The sequence below is a fragment of the Cavia porcellus genome, unplaced genomic scaffold (assembly GCF_034190915.1).
Source record: "Cavia porcellus strain 051 isolate PalLab524CR breed Dunkin Hartley unplaced genomic scaffold, mCavPor4.1 scaffold_16, whole genome shotgun sequence".
NCBI lineage: Eukaryota > Metazoa > Chordata > Mammalia > Rodentia > Caviidae > Cavia > Cavia porcellus.
The window spans coordinates 8,548,951-8,576,882 of NW_026947499.1; the positions used below are offsets into that span (position 1 = coordinate 8,548,951).

General features: G+C 47.8%; 2 protein-coding genes across 8 annotated transcripts in view; both read left to right on the plus strand.

The window, feature by feature from the left end:
- The window catches only part of Ift81 (intraflagellar transport 81), a 123,046-nt gene extending 101,417 nt beyond the window's left edge, over positions 1-21,629 (plus strand). For 5 of the 6 annotated variants that reach the window (XM_063225595.1, XM_063225594.1, XM_063225596.1 and 2 more), the window contains 2 exons: positions 19,087-19,213; positions 19,331-21,629. In XM_063225595.1, the coding sequence (XP_063081665.1) occupies positions 19,087-19,213; positions 19,331-19,413 (210 nt within the window). In that variant the 3' untranslated portion in view covers positions 19,414-21,629. The remainder of the gene's footprint in view (positions 1-19,086; positions 19,214-19,330) is intronic. The other variant, XM_063225599.1, reaches the window with a different exon arrangement.
- The window catches only part of Atp2a2 (ATPase sarcoplasmic/endoplasmic reticulum Ca2+ transporting 2), a 60,626-nt gene continuing 54,222 nt past the window's right edge, over positions 21,529-27,932 (plus strand). For both annotated transcript variants that reach the window (XR_001199631.3, XM_003462931.5), the window contains exons 1-3: positions 21,529-21,715; positions 22,419-22,436; positions 22,615-22,697. Coding sequence is in view for 1 of the 2 variants with exons in the window: in XM_003462931.5 (XP_003462979.3) it covers positions 21,598-21,715; positions 22,419-22,436; positions 22,615-22,697 (219 nt within the window). In the remaining variant the exon portion in view is untranslated. The remainder of the gene's footprint in view (positions 21,716-22,418; positions 22,437-22,614; positions 22,698-27,932) is intronic.

Below are 27,932 nucleotides of genomic sequence, written 5' to 3' on the forward strand. Positions count from 1 at the left end.
CACTGCATAGTTCAGGCTGGCCTTGAACTTTCTGCAATCCTTCTGAGTGCTGGGAATATAGGTGTGCACCACCACACCCAGCCAATAAAACTAAATAGTCATCTGGAGGCGGGGCAGGGTGGTGCATACTTATAATCCCAGCATTTGGGGGTTGAGGCAGGAGGATTGCTTCTCTAATTCAAAAATAAAACACAAAATAACAAACCAAAAGAATAAATCAGCTGAAGGGCTGAGAGTGTGGCTTAGTGGCAGAGCCCTTGTGAGCAGGCATGAGAACCTGGTTTCCATCAACAGCACTGGAAAAAAAATTTTCATTGTTCTGCTGGGTGTGGAGGTGCAGGCCTGTAATTCCAGCACTAGGGAGGCTGAAGCAGGAGGATACTTTTTTTTTTTTTTTTTTTTGTCTTTTTCCTTTTTTAGGGATCGAACTCACGACTGCCTGCTTACAAGGCAGGTGCTTATGCCCCTGAGTTAAATCCCCAGCCCCAAGGCAGGAGGATATTTGTGAGTCTGAGACCAGCCCGGGTTGCAAAGGCCAGTCTGAACTGCATAGCTGAGACCTTATCTCCAAAAGACAAAAACAAAGAAACAAACAAAGCACTGATCTCTGTGAAAATACTTATCACATAGCTAGAGTTCAGCAGCCTCTGGGAACTTCTGTGGGCTCTAATGACCCTAAATCTCCCGGAGGCAGAAGAGACTCAGAAAGAAACCAGCTTCTCCCTGTCCCCAGGGCTAATCCTTGGCGCCCGATCAGACTTCGTTCTCATTCTCCGGGAGAAGCACCTTCCCTGATAAACTGTTCCCTCCCTCGGTGCCAAGTGCCAGGCCCGGTGCTGTCCGCACTCTGTCATCGCCCGGCCCCTCCGCGCTCTGTGCCTGTGCGCAGCGCCCGCCCCGCTCCCCACCTGGGGCCTCGGGCCGCGGCTCCTTAATCGTTTCAGGGAAGAAGAGGCTTTCGATGGGTTACTAAATATACCGGGGCCAGGCCGCGGGCGGGAGTGGGGGTTCCTCCAGGGACTGCGCCCCGCCTTGCCCCCAGCGCCCCTGGATCCCCTCTGGCAGGGGCGCACCCGGGGCCCCAGGCCAAGCGCTCTCTGCGTGCTGCTCACTTCCCATCCCAATACCGAGGTCTGCCCAGGCCATCCCTGGCCCCAGAGAGGCGAGTCTGCTTTCTGTGGGGCTTGACACGGATGAGGGGACAGGGTGGCTCACACCTGGAGGTCACAGTCGACCCTGCTGCGTTCTCCCCACACCTATCTTTTGGAAACTTTAACTATATAAAGGCCACTGTATACCCCAGCATGGCGGTGCACACCTGAGGCTGAGGCAGGAGGATCTACATGAGTTTGCATGAGTCTACATGAGCAGCTTTAGCTACAAAGCGGGGCCCTGCCTCAAAAAAAGAAAAAAGAAAGAAAACTATAAACTGCTTACTGTAGAAATCTTAATATATAGAAGTATAAAGGAGAAAATGAAAAATACTCATAAATACAATAGTCTTTTTGAGAAAGTATCTTGCTATGCAGTTCTAGCTGGCCTTGAGCTCACTTTGTAGCCCAGACTGGTCTTGAACTCGCAATAATCCTCCTGCCTCAGCCTCCCCTGTGCAGGGATTAGAGTTTTGGTTTTTGTATGGAACATTGAACTCAGGACCTTGTGCTTGCCAGGCAGGCGCTGTGCTGCTGAGCTATATGCCTGGCCCACTTGTATTTTGAGGACTCTTCTTTGAATATTTTTGGAATATTTACATATATTTGTGTATATGTATATATATATTGGAAATGAAATCCTATCTATGTTATGGTTTGTATCTTCTGTGTTTATTTTTGTGTTCCAGTTCATCATGTTTTTCTTTTTTTTTTTTTTTTTGTCATGTGTAGTCCAGGCTGGCCTTGAATTTGCAGTGATCCTCCTGCCTCAGCCTCCCAAATGCCGGGATTACAGGCGTGCCCCACCACACCCGGCTTTTTTTTGTTTTGTTTTGTTTTGATACAAGGTCTCACTATGTAGCCTAGGCTAGGCTCAAACTCATGGGGATCCTCTTGTCTCAGCCTCTTGTGTGCTGGGATTACAAGCACGTGCCACTGCACCCTGCTTAAATTTTTCTGAAATATTTTAAAGTGGCACATATTAGGATTTGCCCTGCTAGGCATGATGGTGCATACTTGTAATCCCAGCACTTGGGAGGCAGAGGCAGGAGAATTGCTTTGAGTTTGAGGCCAGGCCAGGTTACACCTGGAAGTCACAGTTGACCCTGCTGCCTTCTCCCCACACCTAGTACACTCAAGGCAGCCTGAACTGCATAGCAAGACCCTGTCTCAAAAAACAAAAAAAAAAAAAGGATTTACTCCTTCTTTAAAAATGACACATTGTTGAGCAGAACTGTTTGCAGTCTCACTGTTTGAATGTCCACTTTGTAAGCTTTAATTTTGTAATTTGAACAACTATTTCTAAGATTTATCAACTAGTGATTTCTTAGTGTTTATTTTTTTTTGAAATTCTGTATTATTGCTACCCTTTTTTCTGTTTTGCTTTTTTTCTCTTTAAATAACATTTTTTTAAAAAGAAAGGAAACATTAAAAAAAAGACATCAGGCCGGGGATATAGCTCAGAGGTACAAGCACCTGCCTGGCAAGCATAAGGTCTTGAGTTTGATTCCTGATACAAAAAAAAAAAGACAGGTGTCACAAAAATGCAGAACTCCACTAAGCACCTCACATCCATTGTCCCATTGAATTCTCATGGCAGCAAACCAAGGAGGCAAAATAACAAGGCAAAAAGTTCCCAGGAACTTAAAATCTCACAGAATTTCACAAGAGGGACTTGTATATTTAGGGGGAGTATGGCTTAGAGAAATGGCCTTTTTCCTCTTTTCTCAGTATGTACTTGGGGTTGAACCCGAGGTCTTCTCACTGAGCTACATCTTCACCTTTTAAGATTTTTCAATGCTGATTCACATTGGAGAGATCATTCTAAAAAAAAAAAAAAAAAAAAAAAAAAAAGATTTTTCAGTGCTGAGGCAGGGTCTCACTACGTTGCCCAGGATAGATAGGTTCTGCTTTGTGATCCTCCTGCCTTAGCCTCCCTTGGCGCTGGGATCACGGGCCTGTGCTGCCACACCTGGTTCCAATGGCCACTTTTAATGACCACATAGTGTTTTCCTCCAGCACGGATTCATCACAATGAACCCCTCTTTCTTTTTTGTCTTTTTCCTTTTTATCGGTACCGGGGGAACCCCTCTTTCAGTTGACCTGGCCTTCCTCTTTTTTCTCACTGTGACCGTGATCTTGCTTGCAGTCATCTTGGTTCAAGCCTCTTGTTGTTTCTTTAGAGTTGATTCCTAGAAGTGAAATTACTGAGTCATCCTTTTCAAAGTCCAGTTACTGTTACCAAGTGACTTTCCAGTAAACTGCTTGCTCTCCCACCACCAGTCGCCTCTGGTAGGTGGGGATTCTGCCCCTGGCTTGATTTACATTTCCTTGCTTACTCGTGAGGCTGAACATTTCTTTCATGCATTTATTAGTCAGTTGTAGAACGGTGAGTAATCATGGCAGAGCAGCTGCACCCCTGCTGGTCAGGCCCTCCCCCACCCCTCTCCCTCTCTCCCTCCTCCCTCTCCCTCCCTCTTTTGGCTGGAGCTGCAGTCTAGCCCCAGCCCCTACAGGGTGCATTAGGCAGGCGGCCTGCCCAGCAGACCTGGGTCTCCATGAGGATGCCTGTCCCACTGTCCCCCCATTTGCTCTTCTCCCCCGGGCTCCTGCGCCATCGCCTCACCTCGGAGGAGAGACCCGAGCTTAGGATTTCACTTTGGGGGAAAAATAAAAAAGATTTCACGTTGGCCTAACTTCAGCTGCCAGTGCGTCTGGTCCTACCCTGGAAGTGACCCGCGAGAGCCAGCAGGCCCCTGGTTTTCTCTTCCCAGGAAGCTCAAATTCCTCCTGTTCTCTGGGGAATCAAGAGCCATGGGGCCCAGGGCAACCTCGCTTTCTCATGAGCCCCGCTGAGGCTGCCTGGCCTGCCTGAGCCCTGAGACCCTTGGCACTGGGCAGGAAAGCGCTGTCACCTCCCGTGGCTGTGTCATCAAAGGGCACAGGTGTCTCCCGGATGGAGGACAGATGGGTGCTGGCAGGAGCCTCGGCACCCTGGGTGGGCCCAAAGGATGGGACACAAACGTGACCCCTTGTGGGGGGCTCCTCCCTACAGTCACTTGCCTGCCTGCTGAGACTCTAGGGCCATCTGTCACATCGGTTGCAGCAGAGACTGTCCCCTCCGCGGCCTCTGTCCTGGCTCCAGTTTCCAGCCTGGCTTCCCCTCACCTCCATGTAGGTGTTTGCTTCTGGGGTCCCAGAGCTGGACACTGGTTCCCACCAGGCCTGTCCTGGGGAGGGGGCTGAGCAGACTTAAGATCCCTGTAGACTGAGGCAGTGGACAGTGCCAATCGGCCTCAGGGTGGACAGGAGGGCTGTCCCTCCACCCTCGATGGGACTCCCGTATGCTTTTACATCAAGGCAGCATCTTCTACTGTCCTTAGTTTGGTCCTGATTTATAGTGGTGCCCTCTGTTCTTCCAGCTTGTCCCGGGGTGGGGTGGCAGGGGTGTCCCCACCATGACCACCTCAGCCCTTATGGAGGGGCAGGAATCACAACGTGGATCTGGAAGCTGCAGAGTCCACCCAGGTGGGCAGCGCTGAGGGGTGGGAGGCAAAGGCCCAGGGGCTGAGATTTTCACCCTTGGGGGCCGCAGGCGTAAGGCTGGGCTGAAGGGTGAAGGAGAGGGCACCCGTGACACTGTGTGACCTCGGAGGGAGCTGTGACACACCGGAGGTGGCAGACAGGCTTCCCAGAGGCAGCGGCTGAAGTTGGGCAGTGGTGGCAGCTGAAGACTGGAAGCTGGGGGTGGCGGCATGCACACCTGTGATACCGGCGCTCTGGGAGGTTGAGGCAGGAGGGCTCCAAGTTCAAGCCCAGCCCAGACAGTTTAGTAAAACCATCTCTCAAAAAAATAAAAAGGGCCGGAGATGTAGGCCCTGGGTTGAATCCCAAGTACTGGGGGAAAAGAATATGCCAGGCTTGAAAAGTGGCTTCATGGACAAGGACATTACATAAGGACACAAGGAACGGTTGGTGACACACCAGTGCTGCAACCCCAGTGCTCGGGAGGCTGAGGCAGGAGGATCGTTGAGAGTTTGAGACCAGCCTGGCCTACAAAGTGAGCTCAAGGCCAGCCTGATCTGCATAGGCCCTGGGCTGCCAGAGTGTACCTGTGGGTCCCATTCTGGGCAGTTCCCTGGGCAGCATTCTACAGAAAATCAGGACCAGTAGGAGACAGAGAGGAAGAGATTTATTGCGGAGATTTGGCGTAGTCCTTTGTGTGCCCAGCCAGGAGAATCCGAAGTCCATAGGGCAGGCCTGCAGGAGGCCTGCTGGGTTCTGCCCGGCAGAAACCACCTCGCATGGGGGGTGAGGGGATTTCTTCTCCAGGGAGGTCTCGCCTCTGCTTTCTGTGTCTTTCAACTGAAGGGATCAGGTTCCCCAGATTACCTATAATAAACTCCTCTAAAGTCAACTGATTACGGGGGGCATTAATCATCGCCAAAATACCCACTCAGTAGCAGCTAGATTAGTGTGGGATTGGATACCTGGTCACCACGGCCAGCCAAGCACCTGCCATGGGGTCAGCCAGAAACCCTTCCTCCCACCCTTCCTCCCTGTTTCTCTCTCCTTGTTTCTTCTCCCTCCCTTTCCCCTTCTCCACCTTTCTCACCTTATCTCTTTGTCTCTTTCTTTTCTTTCTTTCTTTCTTTTTTTTTTTTTTTTTTTTTTTTTGAGACAAGCCCCCACTATGCAGCCTTGATCTCACTGAGTGCCCTAGGCCAGTTTTGAACTCCCCTCCATCTTCCTGCCTTAGTCTCCCCAGTGGGGGAATTGCAGGCGTGCACCACCATGCCCAGCCTTCTTGTTCTTTCTTTTATTAAATTATTGCCTAGAACTTCCCCTCAGAAGAAGGTCACTCACAGGCTGAGTACCAGGTTCCCTTGCAAGCAAGGTGAGGAGGCAGTTACCTTTCCCACCGTGCCCCAGTTCCCAGGACAGGTGCCACCCTCTCTTTTCTCTTTATAAATACTAGGGACAGAATCCAAGGCCTTTGCACTGAGCTATCTACCCCAGTTTTTTTTTTTTTTTTTTCTTTTTTATTGGTACTAGGGATCGAACTCACAACCATGCGCTTGCAAGGCAGGCGCTTATGCCACTGAGCTAAATCCCCAGCCCTTTCCCCCAGTTTTTTGTATAATTAAATCTATGTATTTATTTAGTTATTTGAGAGGGGTACTGGGAATTGAACTCAGGACCTCACATTTGCCACGCAGGTGCTATACCATTGAGCTAAATCCCTGGCATCTAAATTTATTTATTTTAAGACAGGTTTTGCTATGTTGCTATGTTGCCTGGGGTGGATTTGAGTTGGAGATCCTCTTGCCTCAGCCTACCAGTGGGCTAGGATTATAGGTATGTTCCCCCGGGCCCAGTTTAGGAACTCCCTATTGACAGAATGAAAAGGGTGGTAACATAGGTAGGTCTTCATTGTATTGATGCAGTGATTTAATTTTGCAGTTATTTTCTATGTAAAGCAAATAGCCCGGTTTTGTTTTTGTCATAATTAAATGTATTTTTTTGTTGTTGTTTTTTGTTTTGGTGCTGGGGATCAAACTCACTACCATGCGCTTGCAAAGCAGGCGCTTATGCCACTGAACTAAATCCCTGGCGATTAAATATATTTAAATTATATATGGAGCCTGGCACTCAGGAGGCTGAGGCAGGAGGATTGCCATGAGTTTGAGGCCATCCTGTGCTACATAGTGAGTTCAAGGCCAGCCTCAATTACACAGTTAGACCCTATCTTCAAAAATATGTATCTGAGATATATATATATATTATATATATATCTTTTTTGGTATCAGGGTTGAACTCAGGGCCTCATGCTTGCCAGGCAGACACTGAGCTATATAACTGGCCCAAATTAATTAAATATTATCTAAACTACAAGTTTAAGATATATAGTCGGGGAAGAGAAATCTTACCTAAATGGCAGGAAGGTAGCATTTGTTCCCACAGAGTCATGAGGCCAGTACAGGAGGGCCGGAGGCTGAGGAGGCACAGTCCTGGCCTGGAAAAGGACACGGGAGGACAGAAGAAATATTTGTGATTTTTGAACCTACATGGTCATAAAACAGGGGCTCACTTGACTGTTTTTCCCCGCTTTTGTCAAGTTTGAAGATTTGTATAAGACCCATTCCTCGGGGCTGGGGGTTTAGCTCAGCGGCGTAAGTGCCTGCCTTGCAAGCAGACAGTCGTGAGTTCGATCCCTGGTACCGATAACGAAAAAGACCAAAAAAACCCAAAAAACAAAGACCCATTCTCCCTGGGTGTGGCAATGTGCTCCCATCAACCCAGCATTCTGGAGGCTGAGGCAGGAGGATCATTGTGAGTTCGAGACCAGCCTGGGCTACAAAGTGAGGTCGAGGCCAGCCTGTGAGCCTCAGTGAGACCTGTCTCCAAAAGACAGAGAAATAAAAAAAAGTTCCTTGGAAGCATTTATAAGAAAATGGGCCTCTGCCCTTCTTAAGAATAAAAGGACCACCTGCGCCTTATGGTGACACTGTGGATGTGATATGAAGTAGAAATCTAGCTTTCAGTTATTTATTTCTGCAATGCCGGAGATTGAACCTAGGACCTCATGCATGTTAGGCAGGCGCCCTACCACTCAGCTATACCTCCACCCTCTGCGTGCTGGTGAAGGGCAGTGTACACTAATCATGAGGGAGCTGGGGATCTAGCTCAGCAGCCCAAGCACCTGCCTGGTAAGCGCGAGGTCATGAGTTCAATCCCCAGCACCAAAATAAAATAAAATACATCATGAGAACCTATCTCAAATAAAAGTCTTGAGGGAAGTGAAGCAGAAGAGAAGAAACAAAAATAGGTAGGACGGAGACAAGGAAAATCGTAATTTTAAAAGTGACAACAACTTCCAGCGGCCAAGCTCGGTTTTCACGTATGTGTGTATTTATTTGTGTTGGTGCACTTAGATACACACCCCGGTCACGTCATCACAGGGAGTGTGTGACTGGCCATGACACCCTCGCCGCGGCTTCCTCCCCATTCCCCTCCCCGCCTGCCACCCCGCTTCCCTCCACACTTACACAATCTACCTCTCCATTTTTTCCTTCTATTCGCTGTTTTCTTGTCCTGTTTTTCCTTTTCTCCTCTCCCCTCCCTTAGGTCCCTTCTCATTTGAGCATTTTCTTCACAAGACCTAGTATACATTTTGGGTTTTATTTTTGAGTACTGGAACTCGAACTCAGGACCTCCTATTACACATTTTGGTCCTTATTTACACTTTTGTTTCTCACCAGAGAAACAATGTGATATTTAATTTATTTCACTTAGTAGTATGGTCTCACAGGGGCCAGGCCATGCCTTCCCTCAGGCCAGGAACAGCTGTCCTGGGGACTGAGTGGGGGTCAGGAAGCCTCCCCATACCTTCCCAGGAGCCAGCCACTGGTGCGGGGCTGGGAGATAAAGAGCAACCCCACCCCCACCCCGTAAACACTGGGCTGCTTCGGAGGAAGCTAGGCTGAGATCACAGCAAGTGAAGTAAAGAAAAATAACTTAATGCTTGTGTTGCTTGATTGACTTTGCAGGCCTAAAGCTGGTGGTCTGAGCATCTATTTGGAGGATAACAACATGCCCTACAGCAACCGTGGGGGATTTCTTTCTGTTTTTAAAGCCCAATATTTTGTTCTGTTTTACTGTTTTGTTTCATTCCTGTATCTGGTAACCCAAGCAACTATTGTGAAGATACAATGTGCGGTGTAAGGACCACTGCTACATTCCCGTCATTCTGCAAACCTGTGTCGCCATGTTGTTCTTTGTTGTTGTTGTCATTTTGTTTTTGTTATTTTTTGTTTGTTTGCTTTTTGATTCTTCTGTTCTTTTTTCTCTTTAAACATAAAAGAGTATAGTCTCAGACACAAAGCCCAGTTTTTATTTATTTTTAGTTAATTATTTTTTTTGGTATCAGGAATCAAACTCAGGACCTCACCTTGACCAGGTCACCGCTGAGCTATATCCCCAACTGTTGGTTTTTGTTTTGTTTTTGAGACAGGGTCTCACTGTATCATCCAAGCTGGTCCTGAACTCACTACATAGCCCTGTCTGGCCTTCAACTCACGGTGATCCTCCTGCTTCAGCCTCCCCACACTGGGATTACCGGTGTGCAAAATCATGCCTGGCTAAAGCCCTGTTTAAAAAAATTTTTTTTCTCTTCTCCCAGAACACAATAAACCTGGGCAAAGCCCTTTCACCTGGAAATGGGTTTGGCTCAGCCCTTTGTACTTGCAGATGATTCTCTTTTACCTATAATAGAGCACTTTTCACCTATAAATTAGGATTCCCATAGGAAGGGATCATTATCTTTCTGTGGGTGGCTGTCCTCTGTCCTCCCCATCGCCAAAACCAAGACCAAGACTATAGACAGATTCCACAGATTTCCACCGCTAAAAGACCACATAAAAGGTAAATAAAATACAATGTAATATATTCTCAGCTCCAAACTTCAGCCTCCCCCACAGGCTTATTTCTTTGAGAGAATACTTTTTTTTTTTTTTTGAGACAGTCTTGCTTTGTAATTCAGACCAGTTTCAGACTCACAGGGATCCTCCTACCTCAGCCTCCCAACTGCTGGGATTACAGTCATGCTTTTAAAAAACAAAAAGATCCCTGGAAAGCCAATAAGCCCAGCACTTGGGAGGCTGAAACAGGAGGAATAAAGTTCAAGGTCAGTTGGGCTACACAGTGAGTTCAAGGCCATCCAGGACTACTCAGAGCAACTCCTTAAAAAAACAAACGAACAACAAAACAGAAAAAACCCTGGAAAGTCCTTTACATTGCCAATAAAATACAATCAATATTCATAACAACTATGAACCTTCCAGAATGGAGTACGGTGGTATACACCTGTCATCCCAGCACTGGGAGGCTGAGGCAGGATGATTGCTGTGAGTTTGAGGCCAGCCTGAACTGCATAGTGGAGCCTTGTCTCAAAAAAAAAAAAAAAAAAAAAAAAAAAAAAAGAAAGAAAGAAAAAGTTCTCAGAAGGGATGGGCCTTAGGAAGGTGATGTGATGGAGGTGTGGTGTGGGGTGTCTCTCCTCTCTCCCATGAGGCATGTGTGGACCTCCTACTTAACCCTCCTGAAAATGTACAGAGAGTCTACCTATTACCCACTTTTTTTTTTTTTTTTAATCAGTACCGGGGATCGAACTCACAACCACACGCTTGCAAGGCAGGCACTTATGCCTGCTGAGCTAAATCCCCAGCCCCATTACCCACTTTTGGTGAATGAGGTAACTTGCCGAGTGTCATGCAGTCACTACCTGGTGGCTCTGATCCTCTGAATCTGTTTCTCCACAATTTTCAAAAGGTGATGCTTTGAAGACCTGTGATCAGCCCGAGTCGTGCGGCTGGCCGAATGGGGCCAGTCAGCAGGTCCCACACATGCCAGCCCAGCGCCACCCCAGTCCTCCCTGAAGGCCCAGCTCCCACCTGCTAAGCCTTTCTCTTTCTCCCCTCCCCAGCTGCTTCTCTGTAACTGACCTTTCACTCTGAGTTCTCCGACCCTGTGCCCGGAGGCCCCTGGTCTGGGGGACTGAAGGAGCTGAGCCCAGTTCTCCTTGGATCACCACCAGATTCTCATGAAGTTATTCTTCCTGGGTACAATGTGTGAGCCACCTCACCCCTGGTCCCCTTCCCCAGGCGTTAGCGGGCAGCTGGCAAGGGGGTAACCATTCAAAGTCTCCTCCAAACCTGGGGTGACGCCAGGTCAGCAAGATGCTGGTACTGAGATAGCACCCCACAGAGGAAAATGACTCTGGCCCGCGCTCACCTTGTTTGGGCCTTGTTTGTGTTGCCGTGCAGTTGTAATGGAAACCGAATAAAAATAAAAATCCCGGGGCCCTTTTTGGCCAGCGCTTGGGAAGTTAATCCCATTGCCCTGGCAGAGCGCCAGCTCAGGTCCTGCATTCTGCTGGCCCTGGCTGAAGCCTCCTGCTGCAGCCGCAGGGTCTAAATGCTGTGCTCGCCTCTCTCTCAGCTCCTGTGCTGTCACACTGTCACTTCCTCCCCGCCCTGGAGAGGACCCATTCCAGCAGGACTCCGGGACTCGAGGGGCCTCTCTCCCTTGGCCACCCTGGGTCAATAAATTAAGCTGCCATTTGTTGTGATCCAGGTCTTGGTGTGCATGCCTGTCCCAGGGCTTCCACACAGTCACAGGATCACAGACTCCTAGCTTGAAAAAAATTTTAGGACCCATTGAGTGTCTTTCCAGAACTTTCCATGTGTATTCCAATTGCTTTTGTCACACTCTGTTAAATGAACCTAAAATGTTTCCATAGCTGATGTACTTCTGAAATCCATCTCCCCGGCACAATATGCCTTTGTGGCCTCTTACAGTTGTTGTTACAGTGCCCTCTACTAAGCTCTCTTTCCCATATGAAATTTATCACCAGGTGAGGCATGGATCCAAGCTAATGTAAGAATCATCTTCAGGGCCGGGCATGGTGGCACATGACTAGAATCCCAGCACTTGCGAGGCTGAGGCAGAAAGATCACTGTGAGTTTGAAGCCAGCCTGAGCTACAAAGTGAGCTCAAGGACAGCCTGAACTGCATAGCTAAATCCTGTCTCGAAAAAAGAAAAAGAGAAAGAAATAAGAAAAAAAAAGTCTTCTATTCTCAACAGTGTTTGTAGGTGATTTCTAATTATGTGCCTCCCACAAATGACTTAACCTGAGAATCAACTTTTGGTTGTTGGGAAAAAATAGGAATGACCTACCAGACTGGTTGTCCTGAGGGTCTTATGAGATGACCTGTCAGTCTTGGCATGCATGGAAAGTACATGGCATGTCTTCCTTTTTATCTGAATTAATGTGGAGTTTTTTCTTTTCCAAAACACTTTTGTTTTATGGAGAGGGCCTCTCACTAAGTAGTGCAGGCTGGCCTTTAGTTCACCATGTAGCCCAGGCTGGCCTTAAATATACAGCGATCCTCCTGCCTCAGCCTCCTGAGGGCTGGGATGACAGATATGCACAGCCACACTCTGCTAGAAAATCTTTTCTGTACCATTGCAGTCAAGCTTGCTGGAATGCTCCAAAGACCTCTATGGCAGGTTTTAGATTTGGGAGCTATTAAGTGAAAGTTCGGGGGCTGGGGATTTAGCTCAGTGGCATAAGAACCTGCCTTACAAGCAGACTGTCTGGAGTTCGGGAGGGGAAGAGAAAAGGGAGGCAGGGACCTTCCTGGAAAAGACCCTTCCTTCTGTGTGACTGCAGCCCCTACCCCCTCAGGTCTGGAGAGTCCTCTTGCAGAACCTTCTGTGCCCCCACTGCGTCCCCTGCCCCCAGTCGCCCACCCGGATCAGACCTTCGGAGGAAATGGGACTTTTTTGAGGCCCAGGCTCCGTGTGTGGGTTGTTTAAATTCTGGGGGGTGGGGTAGGGGTAAGAGTTGGCCGCGGTGCGCTTCGTTCCAGGAAGAGGGAGGGCTCTGCTCTCCCGGATGAGTCATGGAGGAGAAACGTCTACTGTTTGCAAACAGCCCCGGCTAAGTCTCTGCGTTCTGGTCCGCGCCCCTCCCCCAGCAGAGCGGCTGGGACCCACCTGCAAAGACCAGGCCGGAGGCGGCGGCGGGCCAGCCCCGGGTGCTTGGTTCTACCGCTGTGCAAGCAGCAGCTAAGAGAAGGGGACGGGTGTCTTGGGCCTCTGAGCTGCAACCTGTGGGACACACGACAGGATCTTACAACAGGTGACTGTGTCTCCAAACCAAAAGACCTGCTCTGGGAAGAGCGGGCCGGTCCGGGAAGTTGGTGGACCTACCCCGGCCCTGCAGTCTGCAAAGGGTTGGAAGGTGCAGAGGACCAGAGGGAGATGATGGAGAGGAGCTAAATAGGGTGGGAGGGTGGGAGACGGCCGGGGGTCGCAGAGAGGTCAGCCTTTGAGGCGCAGGGCGGGGCCGGCTTGCAGCTGGAGACCCAGGCAGGAGCTGGGGCTTTCTGCAGGCAGAGGGACCAGCAGGCTGGAGAGGGCCGGAGCAGGGGCGGGGGTGCTGCAGGCAGCACCCCGCAACTGCAATCGTGGCGCAGACTGCTGGAGCCAGATGGGCTCAGGATGCGTCCTCGCAGATGGAACGGATCAGGCCCGTCAGTCAGACGCACTTCTCCAAGGATACACAGTGTTCCCCCGCGTCCCCTCTCCGAAGCGAGGAGAGAGTCACAGGGTGACTTGAGAGGGCAGCCAGCCCGGGATCCGCTGGGAAGGATCAGGTAGCTTCAGCAGGTTCACCACAGGCCACCTAAACAGGCCTCCTTGCCACCGCGAGCGCCCCCCTCCTTTGTGTTTTCTATTGTGGGACATCAAGGGAGCAAGCTGATCAGCCTTGGGGACAGAGAGAGATCCTATTCTAGGAATCTGTCCACAGCCACCCAGCCGGCTTCAGCTTGTCCCTGGATCCCTACCACCCTGAAACTCTACCTGCTCAGCGCCCGCCCTGGCTCCTGGCACCTGGCCGGGCGGGAGGATCGGAAAGACTCATTTAAAATTGAAATTGCGTTAATCACTTATTTTTCCACCAGCTCAGGAGGCCCAGGCATCTTTGCATGTAAAGCATTTCACTGGTTTCAGCTCTGAGCACCTCGGGGAGGTAGGTGTGGAAGCACAGCAATGAAGAAAAACTTCTGAAATGTTTCCACAAAACTCAGAGAACAAACCGACTGGAGGAGAATAGAGCTGCTATATTTAAATTGCATTATCCCATCGGGGAGCTATGGTTTTGAAAACCGTTCCATGGTACTTTGGCACTGTTATATATGGGTTTTTCCCCCGTCTTTTTCTTTCTTTTTAAGATGGCAACTTTTTTATTTTTCAGAGCAGCAATCACAAAGAAAGTAAAGAGCTGCTTCACTGATTAATTTGGTAGCTATTTACTGCATACTGACTGTGTGCCAAGAACTAAGGACACAAGAGAAGCTTCACACCTCGAGGTCCTTGGTACAAATTATCAGCATGCATCCACCTTGTGACCTTTTTGTTCTGTGCCTGCTAAGTCCTCATGAAGCCTTTCTCCTAGGGTTTATAATCTGGTGGAAAGATGAAAATGAGGATAATAGGAAGAACAGAAGGAGGAAGAGGAAGAGGAGAAGGAGAAGAAGGGAGAAGAGGAGGAGAAGGAGAAGAAGTAAAAAGAACAAAAAGCCCCAGAAGAGTATTAACCATACACGCATTTGTCCATTTGCGGGGCATGTGCTGGGTGGTGCACACCTGTAATCCCAGCACTTGGGAGGCTGAGGCAGGAAGATAACCATGAATTTGAAGCCAACCTGGGCTACATAGTAAATTCAAGACCTGCCTGAACTGTATGGTGGGACCCTGTCTCAAAATACTAAAAGCAAACAAGACAAAGCAACAGGCTTGGTGCACTGGGCCAGACCTGTAACCCTAGCTACTTAGAAGGCTGAGACAGGAAGATGACAAGCTTAAGGCCAGATTTAGGCAACCTTGTGTGAGTTTGTCTCAAAATAAGAAATAAGGGGTAGACTTGTGGCTCAATGATAAAGCAATCCTGGGTTCAGTCCTAAGTGTTGCAAAATATATGAAGAAAGAAAGCTAAAAAGAGTGATGGGCATGGTGGTCCAGGCCTGTAATCTTAGCAATCTGGGAGGCTCAGGCAACAGGATCATAAATTTGAGCCCAGTCTGGGCAATTTAATAATTGATCGAGACCCTGCCTCAAAATCAAAAATAAAAAGGGCTCAGTGGAAAGTCTGTGAGAAGAAGCTTGAAGAGGAACAGTCAGGAAGCAGCTGTCGTTCATCTGCAGGGCAAGGCGGATGGAAGCGGTGAGAAAGCCCGCGACGGAGGGTTCCGAGGTGCAGCGGAATCTGAATCTGAGCCCTAAAGGATGCCAAGGGGTCACCTGGCAGATCCCAGCTGAAGGATTGGCCAGAGCAGAGGTTTGGAGGAACGGCATGCTTTGCCATGACGGTAGGGACGGAGGGGAGGTCACAGCTGATGGATGGTGTCCATAGTGTTCACAACATGCGAGGACCAAGGGCAGCTCTAACCAGGTCTCCTTGTTTTGTGCTGGTGACTTCCACTTCCTCCAAAGCAGTTGTGACTCTTCTTAGTGAGGGGAGCATCCTTTATTTGGCAGATCCAACACTTGGAGGCCTTTCAGATAGAAGAGGCAGGATTTTCCTGTGGGGCTGTGTTTGCCAAGGGGCCTGAACTAGCAGCAGCCTACCCACTGGCAACTTGTTAGGAATGGGAACTCTTGGGCCACCCCAGACTTCTGAATGAGACTCTAGATGCTGGGCTCAGCAGTCTGTTTGCAGCAGACGCCCGCCGAGGCAAGCCAAAGCCCGAGAACCACCACCCTGGAGTTTCCTTCCCAGCTCCTGCTCAGACTTGTACCAGATGGAGCTGACCAAGGTCAGTCTCCGCCTCCAGGGCTGGGCGCAGGACCCGGTGAAAACTTACAGCTTTCTCTGCATTAAAACCACTAAAGTCCTGAATTGTAAACTGGAGATGCTAGGGGCTGCATCTGCCACTTGGACTGGTAGAATTAAGGGATAGATTCTCATAGATTCTCAGTGACTCTGAACGTTTGAAGCCTGCTCTCCCAGGAAGCCCCTTTTCTTGTTTTTGCTTTTTATTTTTTGTTTTTCTGAGACAAGGTCTTACTGTGTAGACCATGCTGGCCTTGAAGTGACTATTTGGATCTGGATGGGCTTGGATTTACAGCGATCCTTCTGCCTCAGCATATTGAGTGGTGGGATTATAGGTGTGTGCCACTTTGAATGGCTGAAGTCCCTGCTTTAAAAGCATCAACTACAGAATTTTGAACAGCCAGCAATGAATGAATGCTTATTCCTAGCACTCAGGAAGCTGAGGCAGGAGGATTGCTTGAGGCCAGCCTAGACTACATAGTGAGACCTAGTCTCACAATACACACACACACACACACACACACACACACACACACACACAAATGTTTATCAATTCAGTAATGGGGGAAGAAGGCAGATTCTACAAAGATTTCTGTTAAGGCACATTCTCAGGTGTTAAGGTAAATAAAGTTGTGACATGGAGAAATAGGAGATCATGAGGTACTATATGCACTCATAATACATACCACACCAAAGTGAACAAATTTCCACAAGAACATGCCAGAGGTCTCTGGAGCATAGTCCATTTATTAAATTCTCATAGACAGCAGGGCATGGGTGGTACACACCTGTAATCCCAGGTACAGGGGAGGCTGAGGCAAGAAGACTGCAAGTTTGAGACCAGTTGATACCTGGCTGGGGATGCAGCTTGGTGGGAAGGTCCTGAGTTCAATTTCCAGTAGCATGAAGAAGAAGAAGAAGAAGAAGAAGAAGAAGAAGAAGAAGAAGAAGAAGAAGAAGAAGAAGAAGAAGAAGAAGAAGAAGAAGAAGAAAAAGAAGAAGAAGGAGGAGGAGGAGGAGGAGGAGGAGGAGGAGGAGGAGGAGGGGGAGGAGGAGGAGGAGGAGGAGGAGGAGGAGGAGGAGGAGGAGGAGGAGGAGGAGGAGGAAGAGGGGGAGAAAAGCCTGGCACCATGGAGAAACACAGGCTTAGATAGTACATAGAATTCTGTCTGCAAAGTCACCTTAGATGACTTTGCAGGACAGAGACTCTCAGTAGTGTGGGTTATTGGGCCCTTTGTTCCACTCAACAAGCTGTGTCCCAGAGCAAGTGAGAGATGGAAGCTGGGACTCTGTCAGAGGAGGCTGAGCACCTAGCAGCCCCCACTTATCCCACCAGCCAGTCCTGCTTGTAGTACAGAAATGGATGTTTCTCATAACTGCGCTGTCACACTGAGGGGACTAGTGAGGTGCTTGAGCCAAGGAAACATGACATGATGTGCTCCAGTGGCGTGTTCTGGGTGATAAGGGGCCAGGGCACCTTTGAAGGTCTTCACTTTCCTAACTTTGGAAACCGTGGTCAGGATAATTTGTAACTGGGCTGGCGATTTAGCTCAGTGCTACAAGCACCTGCCTGGCAGGTGTGAGGTCTTGAATTCAATACCTGGTACCAAAAAAAAAAAAAAAAAAAAAAAAGATAACTTGTAACAGTTGAACAGTTAAATATGGTTAAAGATGAAGATTCAAAACATAGGACAGATTTTATAGGCAGGCCCAAATGAGCGTGAGAATATTCAGTTAGAAAGTTCAGTGCCCAGTGTAAGCGCATGAAAAGCAGATTTAGCATGACTGCAGTTTATGAAGACTGGGCTTGAGTTGATTTGTTTTTGGTACTGAGAATCAAACCCAGGACCTCACGCTTGCAAGGTGGGTACTGCACTGCTGAGCTAGATCCCTTTGAGTTGATCAACCTGCAGGGAGAGGACCCCAGGACAAAGATGTAGAGTGAAAACTTTCCTGTAAGACTAGACTTTGCGATCAGTGTTGGGTTTCTTTATTCACTTATTTAGTTTTTGTACTGGGGAGCAAACTCATGACCTCGTGCTTGCCAGGCAGGTGGTGCTGTGCTGCTGAGCTACATCCCTTTAGAACTGGAGACAAAGGTGCTAAGGGACAGCTCAGGGACTGGGTTTTTCTTTTTTCTTTTTCTTTTTGAGACAAAGTCTCATTACGTAGCTCAGAATAGCTTTGAACTCTATGTATCCCAGACTTGCCTTAAATTAATGGCAATCCTCCTGCCTCAGCCTCCTGGGTGCTGGGACTAGAGGCGTGCGCCATCATGCCCAGCTTGGAACCAAGCTTTTTTTTTTTTAACTTAGGAAAGAGATTTTTGGTGCAATAAATATCTTGAAATAGTCAAAGGGATCTCACACAGAGGAGAGATTAAACTTGTTCAGAGTGGCTTCAGAGGGCTAAATAAAAACCACTGTACAGCAGAAGCTATCTAAGGGGAGGTGGATTTAGCCCAGGATGAGACTGCTTTCATGATTAGAGCTGTCCAAATACGGAACAGGCCGCCTTTTGCAACTTCCATGCTGGACAGGAGGGTGGTATAGCACTGGGAAGTTGGCTGGGGCCTCTTTTGCAAGCCACTCTTTGTACTGTTTTTTTTTTTGCCTTTTACCAGTGAAGCCTTCCTCTTCCTCTATTCATGGAGGCAACTCACTGCCTAGGAGAAGCAAGGTGGAAACTTGTTAGGATTGAAGTTCTTCAATCAAGTCATTCATCTCTCTTGATCAGTTTCTCTCCTTCCTGTCCTCAATTAATATGGCTTCAATCATTACTGGAAGAATATTTCTTTCTTTTTTTTTTTTTTTTTTTTTGGGTACTGGGGATTGAACTCATAATCTCATGTTTGCCAAGCAGGCACTTACGCTTCTGAACTGAACTCCCAGCCCAAGGAAGAATATTTCTAAAACCTATTCCAACTTTTAAAACTTTATTAACAAGAAGCCAATATGATGCATAAAATAGGCTAAGCCCAATTTTATTTTTATAGAAGAGAAACTAAATATTACGGTCTTCAGGAAGCTAGCTTATGATCAGTTTTGGCAACCTAATAACAGGTTTGAGATCCGCCAGAAGGTTGAGGGACCACGAGTGTATGATAGGATCTACATGCTGTTGATTCTGGGCTACATATCACAGTTTAAGAGTATTTCAGCCTCCAGTAAACAAAAATTTTGCAAAAAGCAGTGTAGAAGGTGATGGGATGTGTAAAGTTCAACTTTCTCATCTCTGAGAAACCTGCAGTGCAGTCTAACCTTGGTTTTGATCCTCCTCCCCCAATCCACTTTATTTCAAGGAGAAAAAGAAGAAAAAAAATTAAGACAAAATTTCAAAACACATCAATCGTTGACCCTTTTCAAACTGACTAAACTTCACATAGGCAAGTTGTTCAGAGGCCCTCCAATTTATTTCCCAAATGAAAATCAATGAACTTGAGTTCAGCAAAAATTTGCTGAGGGCCTCCTTTGGGTGAGGCTTGGCAAGTGCAAGACTTAGAGGGTGAGACAGACTGTCATCTGTTCATACAGCAGGTGTTCCATAAGTGCTGTCCACGAGGGACTCTGCTGCATGCTGAAAATGGACAAGAGAGACAAGGCCTGCTCTGGAGTGTATCCTGTTCCTCCAAGAGCCCCCGTCAATGCACAATAGTCACAGGTAAGTGCCATAGAAAAAAGTGTGATGACAGTGTCCTGATACTCTGAGTGTCCTGAAAGAAGGGGAACTAGGGAGGAGGAGCCGTTTCAGATAATAAGCAAAAGTGTCTTCGAGCAGTGGTCCGTAAGCAGCTGAGATGGCGATCAGTTGGAAAGAGGTTTGCCAGGACCCGAGGGAAGAAGTTTCCAGACAAAGGCTGAAGTTAGGAGCCCCTTGGAAAGCTCAGCATTGCACCAACAGGTACTGCAAACCCCAAGCAGACTGGACTGCAGAACTGCTCCAAAGCCAACTGCCTACAGTAATTTCCAGCTGGAAAAGGTAATCCTCGAGCCTTTAGGGCTTCTGTTGGTGCCAAAAGAGATGTGGGAAGGCCCAAGTGGCAAGCAATGGTGCTGAGCTAGTCTCAGAGGGCACAGCTCTCCAGGACCACACCCTGCCTTAGTCACGTGCCCTAACCAGTTTCCACCTTGCTTCTCCTAGGAAGCGAGTTGCTGCCGTACACTAGAATTCCTGTTTGTTTCGTGTAGGGTTCTGTTGGTCTTTTTCCAAGTATCAATCAAAACTGCACGCCGGCCTCCACTCCTTGGAAATAATTAAATGAAGTGACGTGCCTAATTTTTTTCCTACCGGGTAATGCACCGTGATTTGCATCATCTGTTGAAGGAATCTATCTTGAGTCCTAAGGCTGAGCCATGTGGGATGACTGAGGTGGAATTTTTTTCCTCCTCTGCTTATGCTCACGAGGACGGTGCCCTATGGCCCAATACACCACCCGGGTGGACAAGACTGCTTTACTCGGCAGCCTATTCGTCTCAGTGAGCTGCTCCTTTGTAAACATGCCTCTGAATTCAATGCAAAGAAGGTTTCTTCCCTGTGGTAGTTTGACGGCTTTAGATTGCCAGCGTTATGACCTAGGTTTTGTGTAAGACCTCAAGGACAGGCGCAAATACTGGGGTTTAGTAAGAATAGGTTTTGGATTTAAGGTTTTCTCCCCTCCCGGGAACCGGGGAGCTGCACACCAGCCTTCAGCTCGACGCCAGAGCCGAGCTCCTCGGAGCACAGGTCTCGGTGCCACTCCGCAGGCACCGCCGCATAACCTGCGACTTCTATGCAGACGTGTCACCGGCGGTGTGGGCTATTACAGATGAAATAAAACACCCTCCCTCCGCCGTGGCGCAGAAGCCGCAGGGGTAGGAAGGGCTGGTGCCGGCGTGCGCGGGAGCTCGGGTGTGGGATGCGGTGTTCCCGAGGCGACAGATGAGGGATTTTGGCTGTGTGGGAAGGGAACTGCGGAATTCCTCCCCTCGGCTCCGGAGGGGGATTCTCGAGGTGACAGATCGGGATGCGGAGCGCGGCCCAGGCTGCCAAGGGCGAAGAGGCGAGTCAAGGACACCACACGGAGGGCGCTTCGGGGACGCCCGGCGTGGACCGTCCCCTCCTCGTCCTCCCAGCCACCACGCGGCCCCGGGCAGACTCCGAGGGCTAGCGGGGCCCACAGGGAAGCGGGTCAGGGAGACCCCCGCGAATCCCCGATCCCACGTCTGAGGGTGGGTGGACCGGGCTGGAGAACCGCCCAGGTCGACGACCTCCGCCACTCGCCCTCCGCAAGGCCCCCAGCCGCACCACACACCGCGCGGGCGCCGCACGCAGCGCGCGGCTTCGATCCGGGTTCCTCGCAGCGGTGCGCGCGAGGGGGCGGGGCCTGCGCGGCGGCGGCGTGGGCGCGCGGGAGGGAGGGCGCCGCGGGGAGGAGGCGGGGCCGCGCCGCCCGCGCCGCGCTGGGCGCTCTCGACCAATGAGCGGCGTCCACATGCCGCGGCGGCGGCGAGAGGGGAGGCAGCGACCGATAAATGCTATTAGAGCAGCCGCCGCGGAGCCATCCCCGACGCCACCTCCTCCTTCTCCGCCGCAGTTTCCTCCGCCGCTGTCGGGGGTGCGGAGCTGAGGGATCCCGGCCAGTGCGCCGCGCACCTCCCTGCCGGCTCGCTGCCCTTGTTCTGTCCCGCCCCGAGGGTCGCCTGCGCCCCCTCCTCCGGCCCGGGCGGGGCCGCGGATCGCCTCAGCGGAGCGGGGAGGGGGCTCGGGTGCCGCGCGCGGCCTGCTCTCCCCGTGGGCGGCCGAGGGCTAAGCAGGCCCTCCCTTCTGACGCGGGGAGGGAGGGTCGGGAGCCCGGGGCGGCCGCCGGCGAGGCTCCGGCGCGAGAGGGGCGGTTGTCTGGGGGAGGGGGCGCGGGGTGATTCAGCGCCCGGCGAGGCCGAAGCGGCGGAAGAGAAGGAGGGATCGGCGCCTGGGCGTCCGGGTGGCACGAGCCCGCCGCCCGAGAGCGAGGCGGAGACGAGGAGGCCGCGGGGACGGGAGGCGAGGCCGGCCGGGCCCCCGCAGCCATGGAGAACGCGCACACAAAGACGGTGGAGGAGGTGCTGGGCCACTTCGGTGTCAACGAGAGCACGGGGCTGAGTCTGGAGCAGGTCAAGAAGCTCAAGGAGAGATGGGGCTCCAACGGTAGGTGCCCGGCGCCCGGGCTGCAGGGCCTCCGCGCGGCTCCCGCGGGCTCGAGAGCCGGGGAAGATGGCTGACCGGGCTCCACCTCGTGGGTCTCGGCCCCGCGCTCGCCGACGACGGCTGCAGACGGCGGGTCGGCCTGCGCGTCAGCCCCGCGGGAGACGGGCTGGGGCCGCTCGGAGAACTGCGATCGGTAGTGGGCGATCGGCGATCAGGGCCCTCGATCTCCCGGGGGTCTCGAGCCTTTGACCTTCGCAGCGTGCAGCTAGCCGGGGTGGCGAGGGCACTGTCTGCTGCTGAAGCGGGGTTGAGCCTAGCGAGACGTTTTTGCTTGTCCCCAGCCGATGAAGGAGGCATCCATGTAGTAGAGAAACCTTCTGCGGGTTCTCGCGCTATCCGAAGTTACACATCTGGCAGGAGTGATGACCCAGCTGAAACGACGCTTCGTTTCAGGAAGCCCGAGTGATTTTTCCGGCTAGATCGCAGGCCATTGAGATCTAAGTCCTGCATATTTTCTTGGGATACCGTTTTAGAATGCTTTCTTTTTTTTAAAGAGCTTTTATTAGGGAAATAGATGATAATGTACATATGTTTTAAGTTTTTTCAAAGATTGATGCTTTTAATTTTAGCAGCTATTTTAGAGTGTGTGCTAATTTTTTTCCTCTTCTCTCTTGACACGTGCCCGACGAATTTCTACTTTTAGAGTTACCGGCTGAAGAAGGTAAGGAGTCTTAAACATGGTACGTGTGTGTGTGTGTGTGTGTGTGTGTGTGTGTGTGTGTGTGTGTGTGTGTGTGTGTGCGCGCGCGCGCGCGCGCTCTCGATCGCGTGCTGGCGGTGTATGTGCGCGCGCAGATGTTAAGAGTATGATTAATGACAAGTATGTTTGTTTCTAACAGGAAAAACCTTGCTAGAACTAGTGATTGAACAGTTTGAAGACTTACTAGTTAGAATTTTATTGCTGGCAGCATGTATATCTTTTGTAAGTATACTAAAATTTATTCCACCCCCTCCCTTTTGAAAATAATCCATGGACAAACCAGAATACAAATAGTGTCCATTGGATGAAAACATTTGGAGTTTTAAACTGTCTTCATGTTTAAAAATTAATCTTGGGCCGGGGATTTAGCTCAGTGGCATTGGCGCTTGCCTAGCAAGCACAAGGTCCTAAGTTCGATCCCCGGTACCGCAAAAAAAAAAAAAATTATTTTAAAATTATAAACAAAACACTCAAAGCTGTTTGTGTTCATAAAATAGATGATTGACATTTACAGTGAGAGGAAAATTGTTCCCAAATATATATGCAGAGTATATATATATACTCTGCAAATATATATGAATGTATATATATACGTTCATGTAGTTTGTCTGCTTTTAGTATCAAAAGGTTGTTCATTGGGAGGCCTTTTCTGTTTGGGGTTCTTCCATTTGTTGTTGCGTTGTAAGATCATACTAAGATGATGTTGGGCCCTTTGTAGTCTGTAAATAGAACTTACAAAAGGAATATTCCAGTTGCTTTCTCTTGCTGTAGTGGCAAAGTGACAGTTGTCAGTGACAAGAATGATGACAGCAGTGATGGCACCATTGTTGACCAAATTTGGTCACTGACCTTTAGGGTGGTATAATTGGACCCCTATCTGTGATTCCTGGGTTGAGAGAACAAGGTTTAATATGATTGGTTCTAAATCTTAAAAGGCGAAAAACCACTGTAATTTTTTTTTTGTTTGTTTTGTATGTGCCTGCTTACTTGAGTCTCCTATGGTTGCTAAGAAACTAGTGAAATGCAAAGAACTACAGCAGAAAAAAGATGATGGAGGTGGCAAGGTTGTTTCTAGGTTTTCAGCATTTTTTTCTGTTCAGTATTTTTTATTGCCCTTTTTCCTTAGTAGTTTTCCTAAAAATGGTTATGAGTAGGACACAGATATTTCTCACCTAAGCGTGATGTGCCTTTTGTTCTTAAAGTGTTTTATTCTTTAAAAAATTGTGATGGGGAGTGAAAATCACCCACTACAATACTTAGAGGTTTTGCAAAATTGACATGGCTTCAAAGTTTGATTTTTGTATGTTTAGGTGCAGGCAGAATCAGGGAATCTACTGCAGTTTTTTAAAAACCATACCGTAAAGGACCATATTATGAAAGCTAAATAAAGCAGTAGGCATTTGTTTTAGTTCAGGTTAGGTTAATTGCATGCTTTTTTTTTTTTTTTTAAGTTGATAATGGGGATAAGAGATGACTTTTTGGAGTAATTATGTATATAAATTCTGTCATGAGGCTTTAATATCTCATGTTAACCAAGGGGCATTTAAACCATTAATAATTTAGTCCTCAGTCTTTTTTTTGGTTTTTACTGACTAAAATTGAGGCTCCTTCAGTATACTGAATTTTTGCTGTGTACCTCTTGTTGTGTGTGTTTCTATGATTAATTAAAAGTAAATTCCTCTTAGTAAGTGGGTGCTGATTTGCCAATTAAGATAACAGACTAGAGCAGTTTGATTAACTGTAGTTTCAGTACACTAGTATGGGGCATATCAGATATATTTGGAGATACTTTAAGGTTATATTTGTGCTGGCTACGTAATTAATTTTGAAATAATCTCAGCTTTGGCTATTAAATACTAACATGCAATAAGGTCATTGGAGATGTTTTAGGAGTAAGTTAATGTATATAAACGAAAGGAAAAATGCATTTTTCTTGAGTTATTCTGTGTATTACAACTTGAAGCAGTCTTAGAAATGATGCCCATAATGTAGCAATAAGCTATTCTCAGAGGGTCTCCTTAGAGTGAGTGGTCAGTGTGTGATTGACTATTTAGTATTAGTATGTAGAATTAATGATGTGTGATTCCCCCACCCACGTTGGTATTGGGGATTGGGTCCAGTGCCTTTTTGTACTGAGCTTTTTTTTGTACTGGGACTCGAACTCATGACCTTGTGTGCTTGCCAGACAGGCTCTGTGCTACTGGGTTATATTGCTGGCCTGCCTGGTTGTTTTAGAGACAGGGTCTTGCTGAGTTGTCCAGACTGCCTCAGCCTCCCAGAGTGCTGGGATTTACAGGTATGTCTATCACACTCTGCTCAAGTGGGTGTTTCATTTTTGTTTTTTTGAGACAAGGTCTCACTATGCAGTTTTGGCTAGCTTTGAACTCACTATGTAGTCCAGGGTGGCCTCGAACTCAGGTGATCTCCTGCTTCAACTTCTATAGAGTGTTGAGTTTATAGGTCTGTGCCACTATGCCCTGCTTCAAGTGGGTTTCAGAATACTGAAATTATTTTATAAGGTATAATGTTCCCTTTTTTTGGGTAGAGGGGTGGAGGTTTGTTGAGACAGGGTCTCAGTAAGTAGTCTAGGCTGGCCTGACCTCACCATCAAGCCCAGGCTAACCTTGAACTAACATCGGTCTTCTTAAGTGTGCCACTATGCCTGGATTGACATTGCCTTTTTAGAGAGCTCTATTTTGGAAATGAAATTTGAGATCCTTTTTGGTAATTTGGAGTCAAGAAATAAGCTGTTACCTTTTTAAAAAAATTTTATGGAATGGTGAATAGGAAAAGAGTAGGTGTTTAAAAAATAACTTAAGTTATAGAGGTCATGTAATTCAATTTGTTAGACCCAAAATTTGTAGACACAAAATGAGTTTTGATTTTCCTCATGGGGTTGGCACTACTGCTGCATTGTACTTGACCTTTTCATTTGTTATTTATCTTTAAAAAAAAAAAAAAAAAGCACTGACTTTTTGTGGCAGTGAGTGTATTTCTGTTTGGTTAATAGAAAAAACATGATAGAATATTCAGGTTCTTTTCCGGAAAGGAATAGGCAATACATACATAATCATGTTAAAAAGAATATTATTTATTTCAAATATGAGGCTGAGTAGTAAACTTTTTTTTTTTTTGTCTTTTTCATTTTTATCGGTACCGGGGATCGAACTCGCGACCGCCTGCTTGCAAGGCAGGTGCTTATGCCACTGAGCTAAACCCCCAGCCCCTGAGTAGTAAACTTAATCATAACTAATATTTGGCTAAGGCAGAAAATAAGAAACTGCATTAATATATTTAATGCTTGTAGCCTTATGTAGCCTCAGCGCTTATGCTGCTGAGCTAAATCCCCAGCCCCAAGTTTTTAGTTTTTTGAAACAAGGTCTTGCTATGTAGTTCAGGCTGGCATTGAACTCATTCTATAGCCTAGGCTGGCCTCAAACTTGTGGTGATCCTCTTGCCTCAGCCTTCAGAGTGGTGGGATCAGAGGCATTTGCCACCACAGATTGCATTCTTAAATCTGCAAACAGTGTAGTCTTTGGCCTGAGATTTAGCTCAGCGGCAGAGTGTGTGCCTGGTAAGCGCAAGGTCCTGAGATCCATCTCCAGTACTCCCCCCAAAAAAAAAGAATTATAAAAAGCATTATCATGTTTGTTCATAATCTTTGTCTTAGAGTCAAAAAAGAATGAGTTATTTAGGAGGCTGAGGCAGAAGGATCATTGCAAGTTTGAAACCAGCCTGGGCTATAAAGTGTGTTAAAGGCCAGCCTCAAAACTGCATAGCAAGACTGTCTCCAAAAGACCAAAAAATTCTAATTTATTTTGTTTAAGTGATTGAAATAATTTTTGGTTCCCACCTCAGAAAAGTCACATAATACTTACTGGTGACCCTTTATATCATTTATGTAAAGTGTTTAGTTTTCATTTGCTGTTAAGAAAGTTCTTGATGTAAGCATCATTTTTTCATGAGCAAGTATTTGAATTCCCAAAGCTACAGTGTGAGTTTCTGAAACTATAAGGAATATAAAAATGTGCTTATAGGGGCTGGGGATTTAGCTCAGCGGCATAAGCGCCTGCCTTGCAAGCAGGCAGTTGTGAGTTCGATCCCTGGTACCGATAAAAAGGAAAAAGACAAAAACAAAAAACAAAACAACAAAAAAAGTGCTTATAGTTGTCTTGTTGGAGTGCTGGGTGTTGAACCCAGGTCTCCATCATGTTGAATACATGTTCTACCACACAGCTACACCCACAGCTCGTTTGCTCGCCTTCTTTTCATCTTGCTAAGAGGTTGACCTATTTGTTTTTTTTTTTTTTTGTCTTTTTCATTTTTACCGGTACCAGGGATCGAACTCACGACCGCCTGCTTGCAAGGCAGGTGCTTATGCCGCTGAGCTAAATCCCCAGCCCCGACCTATTTGTTATTACAATATATTATATATAGATACATGAGTCACGGTATCGTCTCATTTTATAGTAGAATGCTTCTTTTTACCTTGGGTTAAAATTTGCTTTATTCATTACATTTATCAGAAGTTAGTGATAAGCCAGGCCTGATAGCACATGCTTATAATCTGGGGAAGCTGAGACAGGAGGATCACAGTTTTGAGTCTTACCTGCTTAATTTAGCAAGAACCTGTCTGTAAAATTAGACAAATAGGACATGGACATAGAGCATCCCTGGGTTAAACCCCAGTACTGAGAAAAAAAAGTCCATGCCATTTTTCAGTGCTGAGAATCAACCTGCTGGGCACGCCTGCCATAAACTACACCCTAATCCGTGAGATTAGTTTTCGTGGAAGATACCCTGTGCTACCCTTTTAAAACAGTTTCCAATGTATAGTGTTCTTCAGCAAGTGGCTGAATAGATTGGGAAATTTGAAATTTTGCACTTGCTTATTAATGTTAGCCTCAAAAGACAGGGACTGTAAAAAAAAAAAAAAGACAGGGACTGTTATATTAAAACAAAATTCAGAAGCAAGAAATGATTTACGCCAAAAATTATACACCAGCAGTTTTTTGCCTTTTTTTTTTTTTGGTATTGGGGATCGAAGAACTGAAGACCACATTTGCCAGGCAGATGCTTATGCCGCTGAGCTAAATCCCCAGCCCTGCCCACTAGTTTCTTTTTTTGTCTTTTTTGAGACAGGGTCGCTATGCAGTTCAGGCTGGCCTTGAGCTCACTTTGTAGCCCAGGCTGGTCTTGAACTCACAAGGATCCTCCCACCTCAGCTCCTGAGTGCTGGGATTACAGGCGTGAGCCACCATGTCTGGCTTGCCCGCTAGTTTCTTACCAAGCAATAGTTTGCCTTTGGAACCTTCAAACAAAAGTAGGATTAATTATGTTTCTTGCATGTAACCAGACACATGGAAGAAAAGCCTACTGCGTCGTACAAATTGAAATTCTTCTAGTTGATAACGCCACTTAAGAAAAGTGCAGATTTTTTGAAAAGTAAGAGGTTTA